Here is a 17086-nt window from a genome sequence, read left to right as displayed (position 1 = left end):
TAAATTAACATATTATATTTACAGCCTATATTTACTTCTCTTATCTGATTGTGCTGCCTTACTTAACTTACATTACAATCTGATTGTGTTGGCTAGGGGTTGCTACAAGTGTTTGCTGAGGACTTTCCAGGTATAGAGCACCGCTATTGTGTGAGGCATTTGTACGCAAACTTCAAGCAAAAGTTTGGTGGAGGAACTGAGGTTAGAGACTTGCTGATGTGAGCATCCAAAGCAACATATAAGGAGCTGTGGGAGGAGAAAATGCAAGAAATCAAAAAAATCAATGAAGCTGCTTACTGGTGGCTGATGGCAATCCCTACGATACATTGGTGCAAGCATACTTTTTCTTATTTCCCTAAATGTGATGTAACCATGAATAATTTGGCTGAGGCTTTCAACTGTACCATTTTAGTTGCTAGGGACAAACCCCTTATCACAATGTTTGAATGGATTAGGAAGTATTTAATGACCACTACTTTGAGAGAAAAAAGTAAAAAATGGAAGGGTAATGTGATGCCTAAACCTAGGAAGAGGCTAGATAGAGAGATAAAGTACAGTGGTAATTGGGTAGCAACTTGGGTTGCTCAAGGTCTATTTCAAGTTGAGCATGCTGGTTTTGAAGACCAGTTCATAGTTGATATAAATAAGCAATCATGTACCTGCAACTATTGAGAATTAAATGGAATTCCCTGTAGACATGTTGTGGCTTGCTTCAATGATAAGGGTCTTAAGCCTGAGAATTATGTGCATCAATATTACCTTAGAGCAGCTTATGAAACTTGCTATGGGCACATGATTTCCCCAATTAATGGTGAGAATAAATGGCCAAAGATGAGTCAAGATGACATCCTTCCTCCCGAGATTAAAAGAGGGTCAGGAAGGCCCAAGAAATTAAGGAGAAGGGAACCTGATGAACCAGATAAGAAGAATCCAACCAAATTGAAAAGAGGAGGCAGTTCTTACACATGTGGTAGGTGCCACCAAAAAGGACACAACTAGAGGAAGTGCCCTTTGCCTCCATCATCTCCACCACTTGATGATGAGCACATTGAAGAAGAGAATGAACCACAAATAGAGGATCTCTCACAGGTAATAAAATTAAGCCATGTTGCATCTGATTGTGCTTTTGTTGTGTAAAAATGTCTTAAAATGTCTTTGGTTCTGTACAGGTCTTTGGCTCTATTACATCACAAGATGTGTCTGCTTCTGCTCCATCAACCCAAGAAGCTCCACCACCTCCACTGCCAGTCCAACCTGCTCCAAGGGAAAAAAAACAAGCTCCACCACCTGCCACTAGAAAAGCCAAAAAAAAAACCACCACCATCTCAGCCTGCTGCAGCTGCCAGAGCTAGACATCAAGCACCACCACCACCTCCAGCATCTCCAGCTGCAGCTGCTAGAGCTAGACATCAAGGAGAACCTGCTGCTAGATCTGCATCACAACCAAAGAAGCCTGCTGAACAGCCAAAGAAGCATGTTGTACAACCCAAGAAGCCTGCTGCTCAGCCCACTAAAAAGCCTGCTGCTAAGCCCTCGAAGCCTGCTGCTCAGCCCTCAAAGCCTGCTGCTCAACCCAAGAAACCTGTTGCTGCTGCTCCTAATCAAAGGGGAAAAAAGAGAGGGGCAGACAATGAGATTGGTCATTGGATTCTAGGAGAAAATGCTAGTGGAGCTAATGGAGCTGCTGGAAAGAAGAGAGTTATCAAAAGGAGGAGATGGATCTGAAGAAAAAGAGGATCACATGATGTTGTAGGACAACAAAAGATGCTCATATCTGTCTTTTTTTTTTGTAATAGTTATGTTAGATATAGTTATTTAGTGGAACATGGGACCACAACACCAACTATTGTAATGAAATGCTTGGATGACATTACTTTTGGTTCCATTACTTTTGTATTAGCTTTATGGCTCACATTTGCTATGTTCAAGACTCACATGTTTTGAGGTTGTGTTTTCTATAACAATTATGCATCATGTGCATATACTGCCAAAACAGGGCAGCAAGTATACTTTATTGTGTGCATGAGTTATGGAACATTGCAGGGGAAAACATAACAAAATTGAAGACCATACTTTATGTTCAAAACAACCAAAATACATTGCATTAAATCATGGCTGGATGTTGCATTCATTACATAGGACCTTTTGCATTCAATTCAATCCTGGAAAAATACAAAATCCATTCAATGCAGACAAAAAAAGTTCAACCTGAACAACAAAACACATAAGAACCTAAGCCCTAAATCCACCACACCCCATTCCTAGAAGAACTTTGAAACTGCTACAACCAAAGTAATGCCTAAGAAGAACAAGAGCACATTAATCTTCAATCCCTCTCTTTCCAGCTTCATCTTCATCAACTCAATTTTGTTGTCCTTCTCATTCATGTCTTCACATAACTTGACAATTGCCCTGTGCACTATTTCCTTAACATCTTCCCACAAACTAGCAATCCTTTTTTCCATAATGTCATTTATGTCTTCATTCAGATTTGAAGAACCCTGCATACCATCTTCAGCAGCAACACCTCTATCCCATTCAAAAAAATCACAAGTCCCTTTCTCCTGGAACAATTGAAAAATCAAACATTACAAGCAGAACCAGAGGTTAGAGGAATGAATATACATGAATCAGTAGAGAAGAAATTACCTTCCAATCAGGGCACCTCCAAAATAGCTTTCCTGGGTTATTCTTGGAATTGGATCGGTAGAGAATTACCTCTTTCCCACAGCCACAGGTCTTGTATGAAAGTGAGGGTGAAGGACAAGAGGTGGATGAACGACCACTGAGCCTTGGGTTCTTGGGGTTCTTCGATGCTTCGTGGTTCTGAGAATTCATCTTCCTCAGTCGACCCAACAAGCTTCGTTCGCTTCTCTTCTTGTCGTTCTTCACCCTTCGTTCAGCTCCTTCCTCCCTCCTGCAACTCTCTCGTTCGTGGAGCTGTTTCTAAGACTCTCTCTATCGTGTTCTTCGTTCTCCTCAGTTAGGGTTCAATTTGGGATTGATTCGGTTCAATTTGGGGATTTGTTATAAGGATTACTAGATTAGATTATGTTAGATTATTAGATTAGTTTATTAGTTAGATTATCAGTTTGTTTAGTTAAGGATTATTAGATTAGGTTATTTATTAAGTTTTTAAATTTTTTTTCTGATTATTTAATTGAGTTGGAATTAAAAATAAATTTTAATTATTTTTTAAATTAAAAATAATCATAAAAGCCACCTGGAATTGATGACTGGGATAAAAACACTTTGGCCTTAATTGAATTAAAAAAAAATTCTAGGGACCCAATTTGATGCAAAAATTTTCTAGGTCCTGAATTTGATTCCCTTTACAATTACAGGGGTCTTCTGATGTATTAAACCTATTTTTTTTATAAGAATCTTAAATAGATTTAATATATCTTATAAATTATCAAGTATTAAATATTAATGGAGTATTAAATATTTTTTCTTAAAACTATTATCATATTTAATATGAAAAATATAATGAGATTTTGAAATACTAACTTAGAAAAAGAAATTCAATCGCGAAAGGGAGAGGACCAGAAGGCACTGAACTGGAATTGGTATGACGAAAGAAAAAACACATGAGAGCGCTGCGAGCGAGGGGGCATCGCCGGAGGAACTCGACAATCTCCGGCGGAGCACGTTTAAAGCAAAACAGCAACAACCGGGTGACCAACAAGCCACTCCAGTCCTATCTCGGAGAGTTATTTCCTACAAAGATATCTGTGTTGGTATCAACGGGAGTAACCGGGATGAGGATGAGGAGGATGCTTATATTGATAACTCAGGATCTGATGTCGATGAGGATGCTGAGGAAGTGGAGGAAGGGGATGAGGATATGGAGGACAACGTCCAACAAGATCCCCTCTTCCCGGTGATCAAGATTACCAAACGGGAACTGAAGGAAGCATGCAAGCCATGGCGTAAGGCGATCATCGTCAAGCTCTTGGGCAAGAAACTGGGGCTCAGCCTTCTCAGGATTCGTTTGGAGCGCCTCTGGCAGCCGATGGGGGATATGGAGGTGATCGATCTGGATAACGAATTCTACATCATTCGATTCAGTAATGCTGCAGACTATGGCCATGTGTTCAACGGTGGCCCTTGGGTGATAATGGGACACTACCTAGTCATCCAACAATGGAAGCCAGGTTTTGTGCCGGAGGAGGGGATCCCAGGGAAGGTTGCTGTCTGGGTTCGCATCCCTAAATTCCCTGTTGAATTTTATGGCAAGTGTTTCCTCTGGCGAATTGGAAACAACTTGGGTCGCATGGTGAGGATTGATGACCATACCATGAAAGTAGCTAAGGATGGTGGGCAGTCCAATATTGGCAATGAACGCTGCCGTTTTGCGAGAATTTGTGTGGAGGTTGATCTTAGGAAAGCACTAGTAGCAAAGTTCACCATGAATGATCAAACCTACAATGTGGAATATGAAGGCTTGAATCTGATCTGTTTCCATTGCGGTAGGTTTGGTCACCGCCAGGAAAAATGCCCGCTCGCTAACTTAGCCCAAGGTGTGGTGGCTACCCAGGGGGAGAACACGGTGGCTCAGCCGGTGTCCCCGTCCCCGGCGGTGGAACCACAGCCGTTCTGTAACACCCCGATTTCGGTGGCGTCACTTTAGTAACCAAAAGTAAACTTAATGCGGAAAAACGTAAATATTTTTTTTTTGATAATAACTAAGACAAGACTGAATTAAATAAAACCCAAATGCGAAAGGCAACAGAACTAATATACAATATATATAGCATCCCCCGCTGTAAATAGAGACCTCGTCACGAGTAACCTCCAATGACGGAAAGTAGAAAAGTGTAACGCCCGTAGGCAAAATGTACAATCCCAAAATGTTAGGTCAAGTGTCAGCAACACAAGCCCTCAAAAATAAGAATAAGTCAGAGCTAGGACACTAACACCCAACCTTAATAGACTCTAATCACCCATCCCCCATACTTCCATCATCGACTCCCATCTGGTCATGCATGAAGTCCGGGTCCACGTCGAAGGCTCAATAGTAGTCATTTCGCTCCGGGTCTTCCCCGAACGACGAGGAATCACGGAAGAATCCACCAACGACATCTGACAAAAAGGGCATACATAGCCCCCCAAACACAGGTAGCACGTGCAAGGGTCAACTTACGGAATATAGGATAGAGAATACAAGACACCAGATAAAGTATAAGGGGTATATATATATATGTTGTCTATATACATATAAGTTCTGCATTGTCTACCCTAAGGTTTAAACATAGCATGTTATCAAATCTCTAGTACAATTCAATCATCAAAGCACATACGATATTTATTAACATCTACTCATCCAAATCCCCAACGAATATAATTAGAGTGCATGATATGTCAATGCAACGTCAATCTCGACGATTCCGGAAAGAGTAGGCTGGGCACGTTTGAGTCGGTCCTAACACTGGCATTGTGTCGACCATAACCCCCGAGTGTCACTTACAACCTTGACATAGCCGGATCAGTCCTAACCCTGCGGGTCGACTTTTCCCTCCGCTATGCCCGACAATCAACAGGTCGATCCTAACCTCACGGTCGATCATATCCCCCGTCGATGTCCAAATTACCCGAAGGTATAAACTGTACCCGAAGGCATAAACTGTACCCGAAGGCATAACTGTACCCGAAGGCATAAACTGTACCCGAAGGCATAACTGTACCCGAAGGCATAAACTTAACTCATGATGATTCCTCGAATCATCCGACTCATCTCCATCCGATGGTCAAAAGCTGCTCAGCGAGCAAAGAGTATCGACATACTCGAAAACTATCAGTCTCCCGGCTTATCCCTCGGATAGCCCAACGACATAACTGCTCCCACAGCACAAGAGTATAAACATACTCAAAACTTCTCAACTTTCTCAACACTTGGATCCGACGACACTTCTCGTTTTCCAAAACTAAGATCTTCATCCTAAGCTTCCTTTCGAGTTTATTATCATTATTTGAAGATTTTAGAGGTTGTTTAATGTCTTATGAGTTTTCTTTACAAAATGAGATCCTTTTAATCTTATCGCGAATCTTATAAGTTCCCGGGATCTCCAAATCCCAAATGACTCCAGAGAATGTCTCGATCCATAAACACCATAACAAGGCCCGAATCTCATTCGTCCTATCGAACTTTCTCAAAACTCTCAAAATAAAATCGGCATGACCTGCCCGCTATTCTCACTACTCAGAATCACAGATATGAGTACAAGACCTAGTTTAAATCATCACCGTCATCAAACATGTCATATAACAATACATCTCAGACTAAACACGTAGCACTTAGCATATAAATCATGCACCACACATCCTAGATTACCCACATAGCACATAGCATGTATGTCAATCTCAAAAACATAGTAGTAGATGCATCATCTACATTGTCAGCCGAAGCCTCAGAAAACATTTTCCCAATCATACACAAACAAGTGCATAAACAGTAAATCAAGTCGAATGCGTCGACACCTAAAGCATTAGCTAGTAAGGTAAGTTGCCCTTACCTCTAGTTATTCCAGCGTTCTCCTCAAACGTTCCTTCACAATGAGCTCCTTGATCTTCAGGAAATTCTTCAAAAGAACCTTTAAAGTAAAACCACAGAATTCTATCAAAATCTATCGGAAACTAAGCTATCAATGCTCACTAAGGTTACACGAAGTAGTTCATACTCCGAGGTACGATAATCTAGCGCGAAAGGACAAGTTTTCGGAAAAGGAATTTTCCCCCTCCTCCCCTATAGGGCTCGGCCACTTTTCACAATTGTGGGGCTCGATTTTTCTTCGATCAAACTTGGTTCCTATGCTTTCAATAGCCGTAACTAAGGGTATTCTGAACTCGAAAAAATTATCGGATCAAAAACTGTCGCAGGGGTATTTTGGTCATGATTTTTAACTTAGAAATTTCAAAACTGAAATCCCAAAAACCAAATTTTGCAGGGACGTTACTAACGACGTTTATGACAACTAATCCTACTAACACTAAGCTAAGGCGATAGTTTTTAGCCTAAAGGTTGAAGCTTTACCTCAAAAACTCCAAAAATGGGTATTTAAGGCAAAAATTGATTCCGGCGGAATTCCGGCGACATAACGGAAAATCTAATCCGGCAGAAGTGATCTTGGGCACATATAGAAGAGGTTTAGAATCAGAAATGAAAGATTCAGGATAGTTTTGCAAAAACCCATAAACTATCAGCTCAGAAAAGTCTACAGAAAAGCTATGGAAAAAGCGATCAGAGGTAAGGATTAGCGACTATACCTCGAAACCTTGAAGCAGCAACTAACGGATCAACGATCAAGCAAGAAATGAAGAAAATTCTTCTTCCTTCTTCCTTGGATGAACTCGCGGCCTTGAGGAGAGAAAATGGAGGAGTTTTGTGTTTTTTTCTCACTTGTTTGCTACATATAGAAGATGGAAATTCGCGGGAAAATGAAAGTTTCGCGAATCTGATTTTTCCGGCGTCATTCTCCGTGAATTCTAGGATATGTTTCGGCGAAAGAATTCCAAAACTAAAAAGATGTCTCCTTGTATTTTTGGCAACTAATGCATAGTCGGTATAAAACTATTTTACCCGATAAGTTGCTTTTTGCATCGAATGTCGGAATGGAAAACTTCCTTCTGAAGAAAGATTGAAATCATCAAGAGAAATGGGTGTACGCGAGTGGAATATTCATTTGAAGCTCTGAATAGAAAAAGTCTTCATTGTCAAGAATTTCTAGGGTTTTGAAATACCAGGGTTTCGGTTTCGGCAAACTTCCGATGATTGGAATCGGACGTTCGTAGATCCTAGAGTTTCGCCTCGAAACGATTGTGATATATGGAAAAAGAGAAGTTCTAACATTTCTCTAAAGATTTTTGGAATTAACTTCCATCGTGCCTATAAATGAAAATTAGCTATATATTAGGGTTTCTGACCTAGGTTTAAGCGTATAACGATCGTGCTATAACTTTTATCGACTTCGATACGATCCTTTGACTTTTCCTGAACTTTCTCCTTCATAAATTTATTTCATTTGGTAAACTCTTGTTCAGGTTTCCTTTCACGATACATCAAGCCTAATCGTAAATGGAAATCTCTTCCACTTATTCTAAGCTTAAAAACTTGGGTCTTACATTACTACCCTCCAAAAAGAAAGTTTCGTCCTCGAAACTTAGGGTTCAGTAAAAGCTCTGACTATTGTTCTTGATCTTTTCCTCTAACTCCCATATGGCATCGTCTGTGTCTTTGTTCCAAATAACTCTTACTAAAGCACTCTGCTTTCCCTTCGATTGTTTCACTCTTCTAGTCTCAATGTTGACCAACGGCGTCTCAACAGACATATCATCTTTCAACTTGCCGAGGTTTAACTACCATCATCAATGATAACACCACTAAAACTCTTACTCGAATATGATCTCCAGCTTCTGAAGTCAATCTTTACCCTAAGATTCTCATTCCACTTAGCAAAATTCACTCGCTAATCTCTAGCTTGTATCACCGAAATCCATAACAAGTTTCATTCACTCTTAGACTTTAAGCAACTTGTCCAAATATGACAACCTCAAGTGTTCATCTTAATACTAACACTTCCCTTTTCTGTAACTTGATCACCATCTCGTCAATCAACTTCTTAATCTCTCTATCAAATTCTAACCAACTTCGAGTCCTAGAAACTTAAGACAACAATTCATAGACTTAAAACCTGAACCTTCACCAAGTTTGGACCTCTAATGTCCGTTAATTCTTCAATGCTTCCTAAATGAATATCCATTTCTTCAAACTATATCTCCTTCGCAAGAGAACTTATACTTAATGAGAACCTTTTCCTCCCAAACTCAACTAATCTTCGATCAACTCAAGTTAATCTTACCAATCCTTCTATCAAAGTCCATAGCCAGCTGTGATTCTGAATATCACCCCCTCAATATTAAGTTGATCAGGCCTAATACATCGAAGGTGGAAATCTAGAAAAAGCCCACTGGAACAGTCAATGAGTTTCCTATCATCTAGTGGTCACATACACCCTGATGATAAATCTTCAGTGATGTCGCTACGGAACTACACACCCTCGACATCATACGTATACTATCCATGAGGAATCTCTCTGAGATTCATTCTTCGGCTTCTACCTTCCTTATAATCGCATCGGCGCAATACTACTTTCTAGGCTTAGTGGGTTATTCTAAACCTCGTGTAACTTCTATAGTTAAGCCATTCGGTCAGGGCTTACCATCATATGCTTAGTTAAACAAACAGTTGGTACTTATCACAAGATAGTCTCTGGCACAACTATACAGTATGATTAAGCAATAACTTCAATCAATTCAAAGCGAAAAATCGCTTGCAGACAATCAATTTTCACTCTTTGCAGAGTCACACAACCTAGCACAGAAGACCTATTCCCCAACAACTCCCGAAAGACTCGACAAGCTCTGATACCACAATGTAACACCCCGAGTGTCACTTACAACCTTGACATAGCCGGATCAGTCCTAACCCTGCGGGTCGACTTTTCCCTCCGCTATGCCCGACAATCAACAGGTCGATCCTAACCTCACGGTCGATCGTATCCCCCGTCGATGTCCGAATTACCCGAAGGTATAAACTGTACCCGAAGGCATAAACTGTACCCGAAGGCATAAACTGTACCCGAAAGCATAACTGTACCCGAAGGCATAAACTGTACCCGAAGGCATAAACTGTACCCGAAGGCATAACTGTACCCGAAGGCATAAACTGTACCCGAAGGCATAAACTTAACTCATGATGATTCCTCGAATCATCCGACTCATCTCCATCCGATGGTCAAAAGCTGCTCAGCGAGCAAAGAGTATCGACATACTCGAAAACTATCAGTCTCCCGGCTTATCCCTCGGATAGCCCAACGACATAACTGCTCCCACAGCACAAGAGTATCAACATACTCAAAACTTCTCAACTTTCTCAACACTTGGATCCGACGACACTTCTCGTTTTCCAAAACTAAGATCTTCATCCTAAGCTTCCTTTCGAGTTTATTATCATTATTTGAAGATTTTAGAGGTTGTTTAATGTCTTATGAGTTTTCTTTACAAAATGAGATCCTTTTAATCTTATCGCGAATCTTATAAGTTCCCGGGATCTCCAAATCCCAAATGACTCCAGAGAATGTCTCGATCCATAAACACCATAACAAGGCCCGAATCTCATTCGTCCTATCGAACTTTCTCAAAACTCTCAAAATAAAATCGGCATGACCTGCCCGCTATTCTCACTACTCAGAATCACAGATATGAGTACAAGACCTAGTTTAAATCATCACCGTCATCAAACATGTCATATAACAATACATCTCAGACTAAACACGTAGCACTTAGCATATAAATCATGCACCACACATCCTAGATTACCCACATAGCACATAGCATGTATGTCAATCTCAAAAACATAGTAGTAGATGCATCATCTACATTGTCAGCCGAAGCTTCAGAAAACATTTTCCCAATCATACACAAAAAAGTGCATAAACAGTAAATCAAGTCGAATGCGTCGACACCTAAAGCATTAGCTAGTAAGGTAAGTTGCCCTTACCTCTAGTTATTCCAGCGTTCTCCTCAAACGTTCCTTCACAATGAGCTCCTTGATCTTCAGGAAATTCTTCAAAAGAACCTTTAAAGTAAAACCACAGAATTCTATCAAAATCTATCGGAAACTAAGCTATCAATGCTCACTAAGGTTACACGAAGTAGTTCATACTCCGAGGTACGATAATCTAGCGCGAAAGGACAATTTTTCGGAAAAGGAATTTTCCCCATCCTCCCCTATAGGGCTCGGCCACTTTTCACAATTGTGGGGCTCGATTTTTCTTCGATCAAACTTGGTTCCTATGCTTTCATTAGCCGTAACTAAGGGTATTCTGAACTCGGAAAAATTATCGGATCAAAAACTGTCGCAGGGGTATTTTGGTCATGATTTTTAACTTAGAAATTTCAAAACTGAAATCCCAAAAACCAAATTTTGCAGGGACGTTACTAACGACGTTTATGACAACTAATCCTACTAACACTAAGCTAAGGCGATAGTTTTTAGCCTAAAGGTTGAAGCTTTACCTCAAAAACTCCAAAAATGGGTATTTAAGGCTAAAATTGATTCCGGCGGAATTCCGGCGACATAACGGAAAATCTAATCCGGCAGAAGTGATCTTGGGCACATATAGAAGAGGTTTAGAATCAGAAATGAAAGATTCAGGATAGTTTTGCAAAAACCCATAAACTATCAGCTCAGAAAAGTCTACAGAAAAGCTATGGAAAAAGCGATCAGAGGTAAGGATTAGCGACTATACCTCGAAACCTTGAAGCAGCAACTAACGGATCAACGATCAAGCAAGAAATGAAGAAAATTCTTCTTCCTTCTTCCTTGGATGAACTCGCGGCCTTGAGGAGAGAAAATGGAGGAGTTTTGTGTTTTTTTCTCACTTGTTTGCTACATATAGATGATGGAAATTCGCGGGAAAATGAAAGTTTCGCGAATCTGATTTTTCCGGCGTCATTCTCCGTGAATTCTAGGATATGTTTCGGCGAAAGAATTCCAAAACTAAAAAGATGTCTCCTTGTATTTTTGGCAACTAATGCATAGTCGGTATAAAACTATTTTACCCGATAAGTTGCTTTTTGCATCGAATGTCGGAATGGAAAACTTCCTTCTGAAGAAAGATTGAAATCATCAAGAGAAATGGGTGTACGCGAGTGGAATATTCATTTGAAGCTCTGAATAGAAAAAGTCTTCATTGTCAAGAATTTCTAGGGTTTTGAAATACCAGGGTTTCGGTTTCGGCAAACTTCCGATGATTGGAATCGGACGTTCGTAGATCCTAGAGTTTCGCCTCGAAACGATTGTGATATATGGAAAAAGAGAAGTTCTAACATTTCTCTGAAGATTTTTGGAATTAACTTCCATCGTGCCTATAAATGAAAATTAGCTATATATTAGGGTTTCTGACCTAGGTTTAAGCGTATAACGATCGTGCTATAACTTTTATCGACTTCGATACGATCCTTTGACTTTTCCTGAACTTTCTCCTTCATAAATTTATTTCATTTGGTAAACTCTTGTTCAGGTTTCCTTTCACGATACATCAAGCCTAATCGTAAATGGAAATCTCTTCCACTTATTCTAAGCTTAAAAACTTGGGTCTTACACGTTCGGCGATTGGATGATCGTGAAGAAAGAAAAAAGGAAAGGAGGGAATCAGGCGAAATCTAAGGGCCTAATTAAGGGGTCTAATTCGAATTTGAATAATGGCTCCAGGTTTGATGCTCTGCGGAATCAGGGGGAGTCCAGTAACGCTAAAAATGTGGAGAATTCCCTAGATGTTGATGAGGTGATAGCAATCAATGATGAGCCCATGATTGAGAATGGACCTACTAGTCAACAACTGTTGGAGAATAATGTGAACATTAAGGTGGCAGATGCTCCTACAATTAGTGCACTGGATATTCCTTTGGATATTAATGTGACAGCCACGATGAATTGTCCAGGTGGCAAGGACCAACATGTGGGGTCCGCAGCTGGCATGGGAGTGAACAAAACTAGCACTGTTCACCAGGAAACCTCCAATTCCCTAAATTCTGTAAAAAAGAGAGCACGTGGGAAGGGCTCTGGTGCGATTATTAATTCTAATTCTCCCCCAGTGGCTGCCCGTCCAGTGATTCTTGGAGGCATCCTCAGTAAAGAGAAGAAATCTCAAACCAAGGACTATTTGTTTGGTGGTGATGTGGACGAGTTCCGGCGTGAACGGGAGAGAAGCCTGTCCCCAGGCTCTTCCAAACGCACAACTTAGTGTTGTGGCTCTTGTCCCCCCTCACTCCGGTGTTTATGATGATGAATTTTTTATGTTGGAATGTTAGAGGTGCGGGTGCTAAAGGTTTCCCTCTGTTAATGAAGGACCTTGTCAGTAGACATTCTATCTCCTGTGTTGCCCTCTTTGAAACTAGGGTAAGTGGTGCCAAAGCTAAGGCTCTTGCTAGGAAGCTTGACTTCCAAGGTATCCACATTGAGGATGCGGTTGGGTTTTCTGGGGGCATTTGGCTGTTCTGGGATACTAATGTTCTTAGGTTGGATATCTTAGTCTCTCACCGCCAGTATGTTCATACCAAAGTCTTCTTCCTTGATAATTCTGAGGTGGCTTTGGCTACCTTTGTTTATGGTAGTCCTCAAGCTAGCATGCGTGATACCCTCTGGGCCAATCTTGTGTCTACCACTCCGGCTCCGGATACCCCTTGGATCGCTATTGGAGACTTTAATGCCTACCAGGAAGCTTCAGACAAGTGTGGTGGTGCCGGTTTAAATCTTCAGTCCATGCAAAAATTTATATCTTGTCTCTTCTCCTGTGGGTTGTCAGACATGGGTTTTAAAGGCCCTCCCTTTACTTGGGAGGGTAGAGGGGTGAAAGAAAGGATTGATAGAGGAGTGTGTAACCCTCAGTGGCTCCATACTTTTCCTGAATCAGTGGTGCTCCATCTCCCTCAGTTGAAATCTGACCACAAGCCTCTCTTGCTTGCTGTGTCCGGGATTGTTGATCATCGTGCTTTCTCAAGGCCTTTCCGGTTTCAAGCTGGATGGCTCACTCATGAAGACTTCCCCAGGTTAATGGCTGACTCTTGGGATCCAGGGGAGGATTGGGTATCGAATGTTGACAAATTCAGGAATGCTGCTGTCACCTGGAATGATGATGTCTTCGGCCAAATCTTCCATAGGAAGCGGCGCATCATGAAACGTCTGGAGGGGGTGAACAATCGCCTCAACATGGCCTTTGATCGTGGATTGGATAACTTACAGAAGAAACTATGGAAAGAATACCATACTGTTCTGCTACAGGAGGAATTATTTTGGGCCCAAAAATCAAGATGCCTCTGGTTCCAATTTGGGGACAGGAATTCGAAATTTTTCCACACAGCTACTCTTATCCGTCGCAAGAGGAATAAGATTGAAGCACTCATTGATGAAAATGGTAACTTGTTAACTGATTTTGATGTGCTCCAGGACTATACAGTCAATTTTTTCCGCCATGGCTTTATGGATGAGGGTGGGGCGTCTTCTCTCTCCACCTCGTGTACGTTCCCAGCTATCTCAGTTAGGGCAATGAATTTCATCCAGGCTGGGTTTAGTGGTGCAGAGGTTAAGGATGCTATCTTTAGTATGGGCCCGTTGAAAGCGCCTGGTCCTGATGGCCTTCAGGCCGTGTTCTTCCAATCTCAGTGGGAGCATGTGGGGGACACGGTGACCAGATTTGTTCTCCATTGCTTTGACGACTCTTCCCAAGTTAGCTTGGTGAATGACACGCTCCTGGTTCTTGTGCCCAAGGTTGATGCCCCCGAGCGTATTACTCAGTATCGTCCGATCTCTCTATGTAACGTGATCTATAAAACTGTCACCAAAATGATCACTAATAGATTGAGAAGGATTATGGGGGATCTTGTTTCACCTAACCAGTGTAGCTTTGTTCCGGGAAGACATAGTTCTGACAACATTGTTATTGCCCAAGAGGTTTTCCACTCCATGCGCTTCTTGAAAAGGAGACTTGGATGGATTGCGATTAAGGTGGACCTGGAAAAAGCATATGATAGATTGAATTGGTCTTTCTTGCATGAGACTTTAAGACTGGTTGGTCTTGGAGATCACTTATGCAGTTTGATTATGTCTTGTGTCTCTTCTTGCAGGTTCTAGGTTGCGTTTAATGGGGGTAGATCGTCTTCTTTCACCCCTCAACGAGGCTTGAGACAAGGAGACCCCCTATCCCCTTATCTTTTCGTCCTCTGCATGGAAAGACTGGCCCATAGTATTGGTGATGCAGTGTCTTCTGGAGCTTGGAAACCAATTAAGCTCTCAAGGAATGGACCACCTATCTCTCATCTTTTCTTTGCAGATGATCTCCTTCTCTTTGGTGAAGCTACTTTGGACCAAATGGAGTGCATTATGGGGTGCCTGAATGGTTTCTGTAGTGCTTCAGGGATGAAAGTTAGTATCCCCAAGACTCGCTTGATGATTTCCAAGAACGTGGGGTCAGCAGTGTCTAGACAGCTCTCGGATCTATCAGGAATTTCCCTGACGTCTGATTTGGGTAAATATCTGGGAGTCCCTCTAGCCCATAAGAGGGTGACCTCCTCTAGCTACCAGTATATTCTTGATAGAACTCAGACTCGTCTCTCATCTTGGAGATCCCAGATGTTAAACTTTGCAGGTAGGGTTACTCTCACTAAATCTGTTATTGCTGCCCTCCGTACATATAGTATGCAAACTTGTCTTCTGCCTAAGACAGTGTGTGGTAAACTTGAAAAAATTCAGAGAGATTTCATCTGGGGTTCCACGGATAGACCTAATGGTGCTCACTCTATTGCATGGGCCAAGCTCTGTTGCCCTAAGCAGAATGGTGGTCTAGGCCTCCGCAGGATGCATGATTTTAATAAGTCTCTTGTTATGAAGCTTGGTTGGGGTTTGGTATCGACCCCAGATGCGCTTTGGGCTAGGGTTCTTCGTGGTAAGTATTCGTGTGGTACTGATCATTTCCCAGTGGTGCAACGTAAGAGTCGTGAGTCTCATGTTTGGCGTGCTATTAGAGTTACTTGGCCGGATGTGGATAAAAACCTTCGTTGGAGAATTGGTAGTGGTTCCTCCGTTCGTTTCTGGTATGACTCTTGGGTTTTCTCAGGCTCTATCTTGATTAATTGTGCCATATCAGAAATTTCACCCGTCGATGCTATCAAGTCTGTGGCGGATTATTTTGACTTTGATCGCGGGTTGTGGAGATTTGCTCTCTTCCAGAACCTCATTCCGCCTGATTTATTCTCAGAGATTGTTGCCATGCCTCCTCCGGCAACTAACATTGGACCAGACCGCATTTGTTGGAACCTGAAATTCTAGATCCCTTAGAACAAATGTCCTGCACGATGCTGGGACAATCGATTAGAACATCATACAACTGAAAGACCTGAACACAAAACAACAAACAACTAAAAAGAAACAAGACACAGGAAGTTGTTAACCCAGTTCGGTGAAACTACACCTACGTCTGGTTAGCTTTCGCCCAATGAAAAGGAATTCCACTATCTCAAGAACTAGGTATTACAGACCCACATGAACACATAAAGTTCATTGTTCTTAACCTAATCTACCCAGTGGTATTCTACTTAGAACCACAGCCTAAGTATGAGAGCCCCTCTCACTTTTCCTCAATCACTGCCACAGTGATTGGTGAACAACAATAACACAGAGTTTGTTTGACACTCAAACACAACACAGAACTCAGTCTCACTTTATAGAATCAGTGAGCAAGACGAGTTCACAACTAACAAAGACAAAGAACAACTTACACTCTTAAGAACACTTGATCTTCAAGGTAATTCTCTCGATCAACCTCAAGCTTCAGGTCTTTGTCAATATATATACTTCAGCAGAGGCGGCTAGGGTTTATTTGGGCTGAAGAACACTTTGATCCAACTCATATCAGCAGAGAATCTTTCAAGATCTGATATGAGTGATCAACAAGTAAAAATAGAAACAAATCTTTTTAATCACAGATTTGCTTCAACAATAACAACCCGCAACTGGCTCCCAACACACAGTTACTTGACCTTCAAGTAAGCACAGATCATACCATAAAGCATAACCACAAGGGACCCACTTGCATGCCAGCAGGGGCGGATGTCCTGGCCTTCATCAAGGCAGATGTCACAACATCGGCTAGGACATCAGGTTGTTTTTAACAAAATTGATGACAACAAAGGAACAACAATCTCCCCCTTTGTCAAATTTTGACTAAAAACAACTTCACTACCAGAGAGGGAAAAAATATCAAAATCATCAGAGTCAGCAGCAGAAATACTCCCCCTCAAACCAATGCATCCACAACAGCCAAAACATGGAGGAACTCCCCCTCAAAAGATGCATCCAAATAAACACTGCATAAAGTATATAGAACCCATATGCAACACAGTACAAACTAAGCAAGCACACTTGGTACTACTTGAACAGAAGCTAGCTTGTAGCACTTGAACACTTGAACATAAAATATCTCCTGAACTGGTCTTGTCTTGACAAAGCTGCATACTTATTACATAACAT

At 41.5% G+C, this 17086-nt stretch overlaps 1 protein-coding gene across 1 annotated transcript; it reads left to right on the top strand.

The window, feature by feature from the left end:
- The first annotated feature begins 3571 nt into the window (after nucleotides 1-3571).
- LOC130743727 (uncharacterized) lies at nucleotides 3572-15886 on the top strand. The gene is made up of 4 exons (XM_057595955.1): nucleotides 3572-4476; nucleotides 12275-12775; nucleotides 12874-14629; nucleotides 14693-15886. Exons 1-4 carry the CDS (start codon nucleotides 3572-3574, stop codon nucleotides 15884-15886), a joined length of 4356 nt encoding a protein of 1451 aa, XP_057451938.1.
- The last annotated feature ends 1200 nt before the right edge of the window (nucleotides 15887-17086 follow it).

This window comes from Lotus japonicus, chromosome 3 (genome assembly GCF_012489685.1).
Source record: "Lotus japonicus ecotype B-129 chromosome 3, LjGifu_v1.2".
Classification (NCBI taxonomy): Eukaryota; Viridiplantae; Streptophyta; class Magnoliopsida; order Fabales; family Fabaceae; genus Lotus; species Lotus japonicus.
Note: the sequence above shows the minus strand (reverse complement) of the source record. Positions and strands in the feature narration are given on the sequence as shown.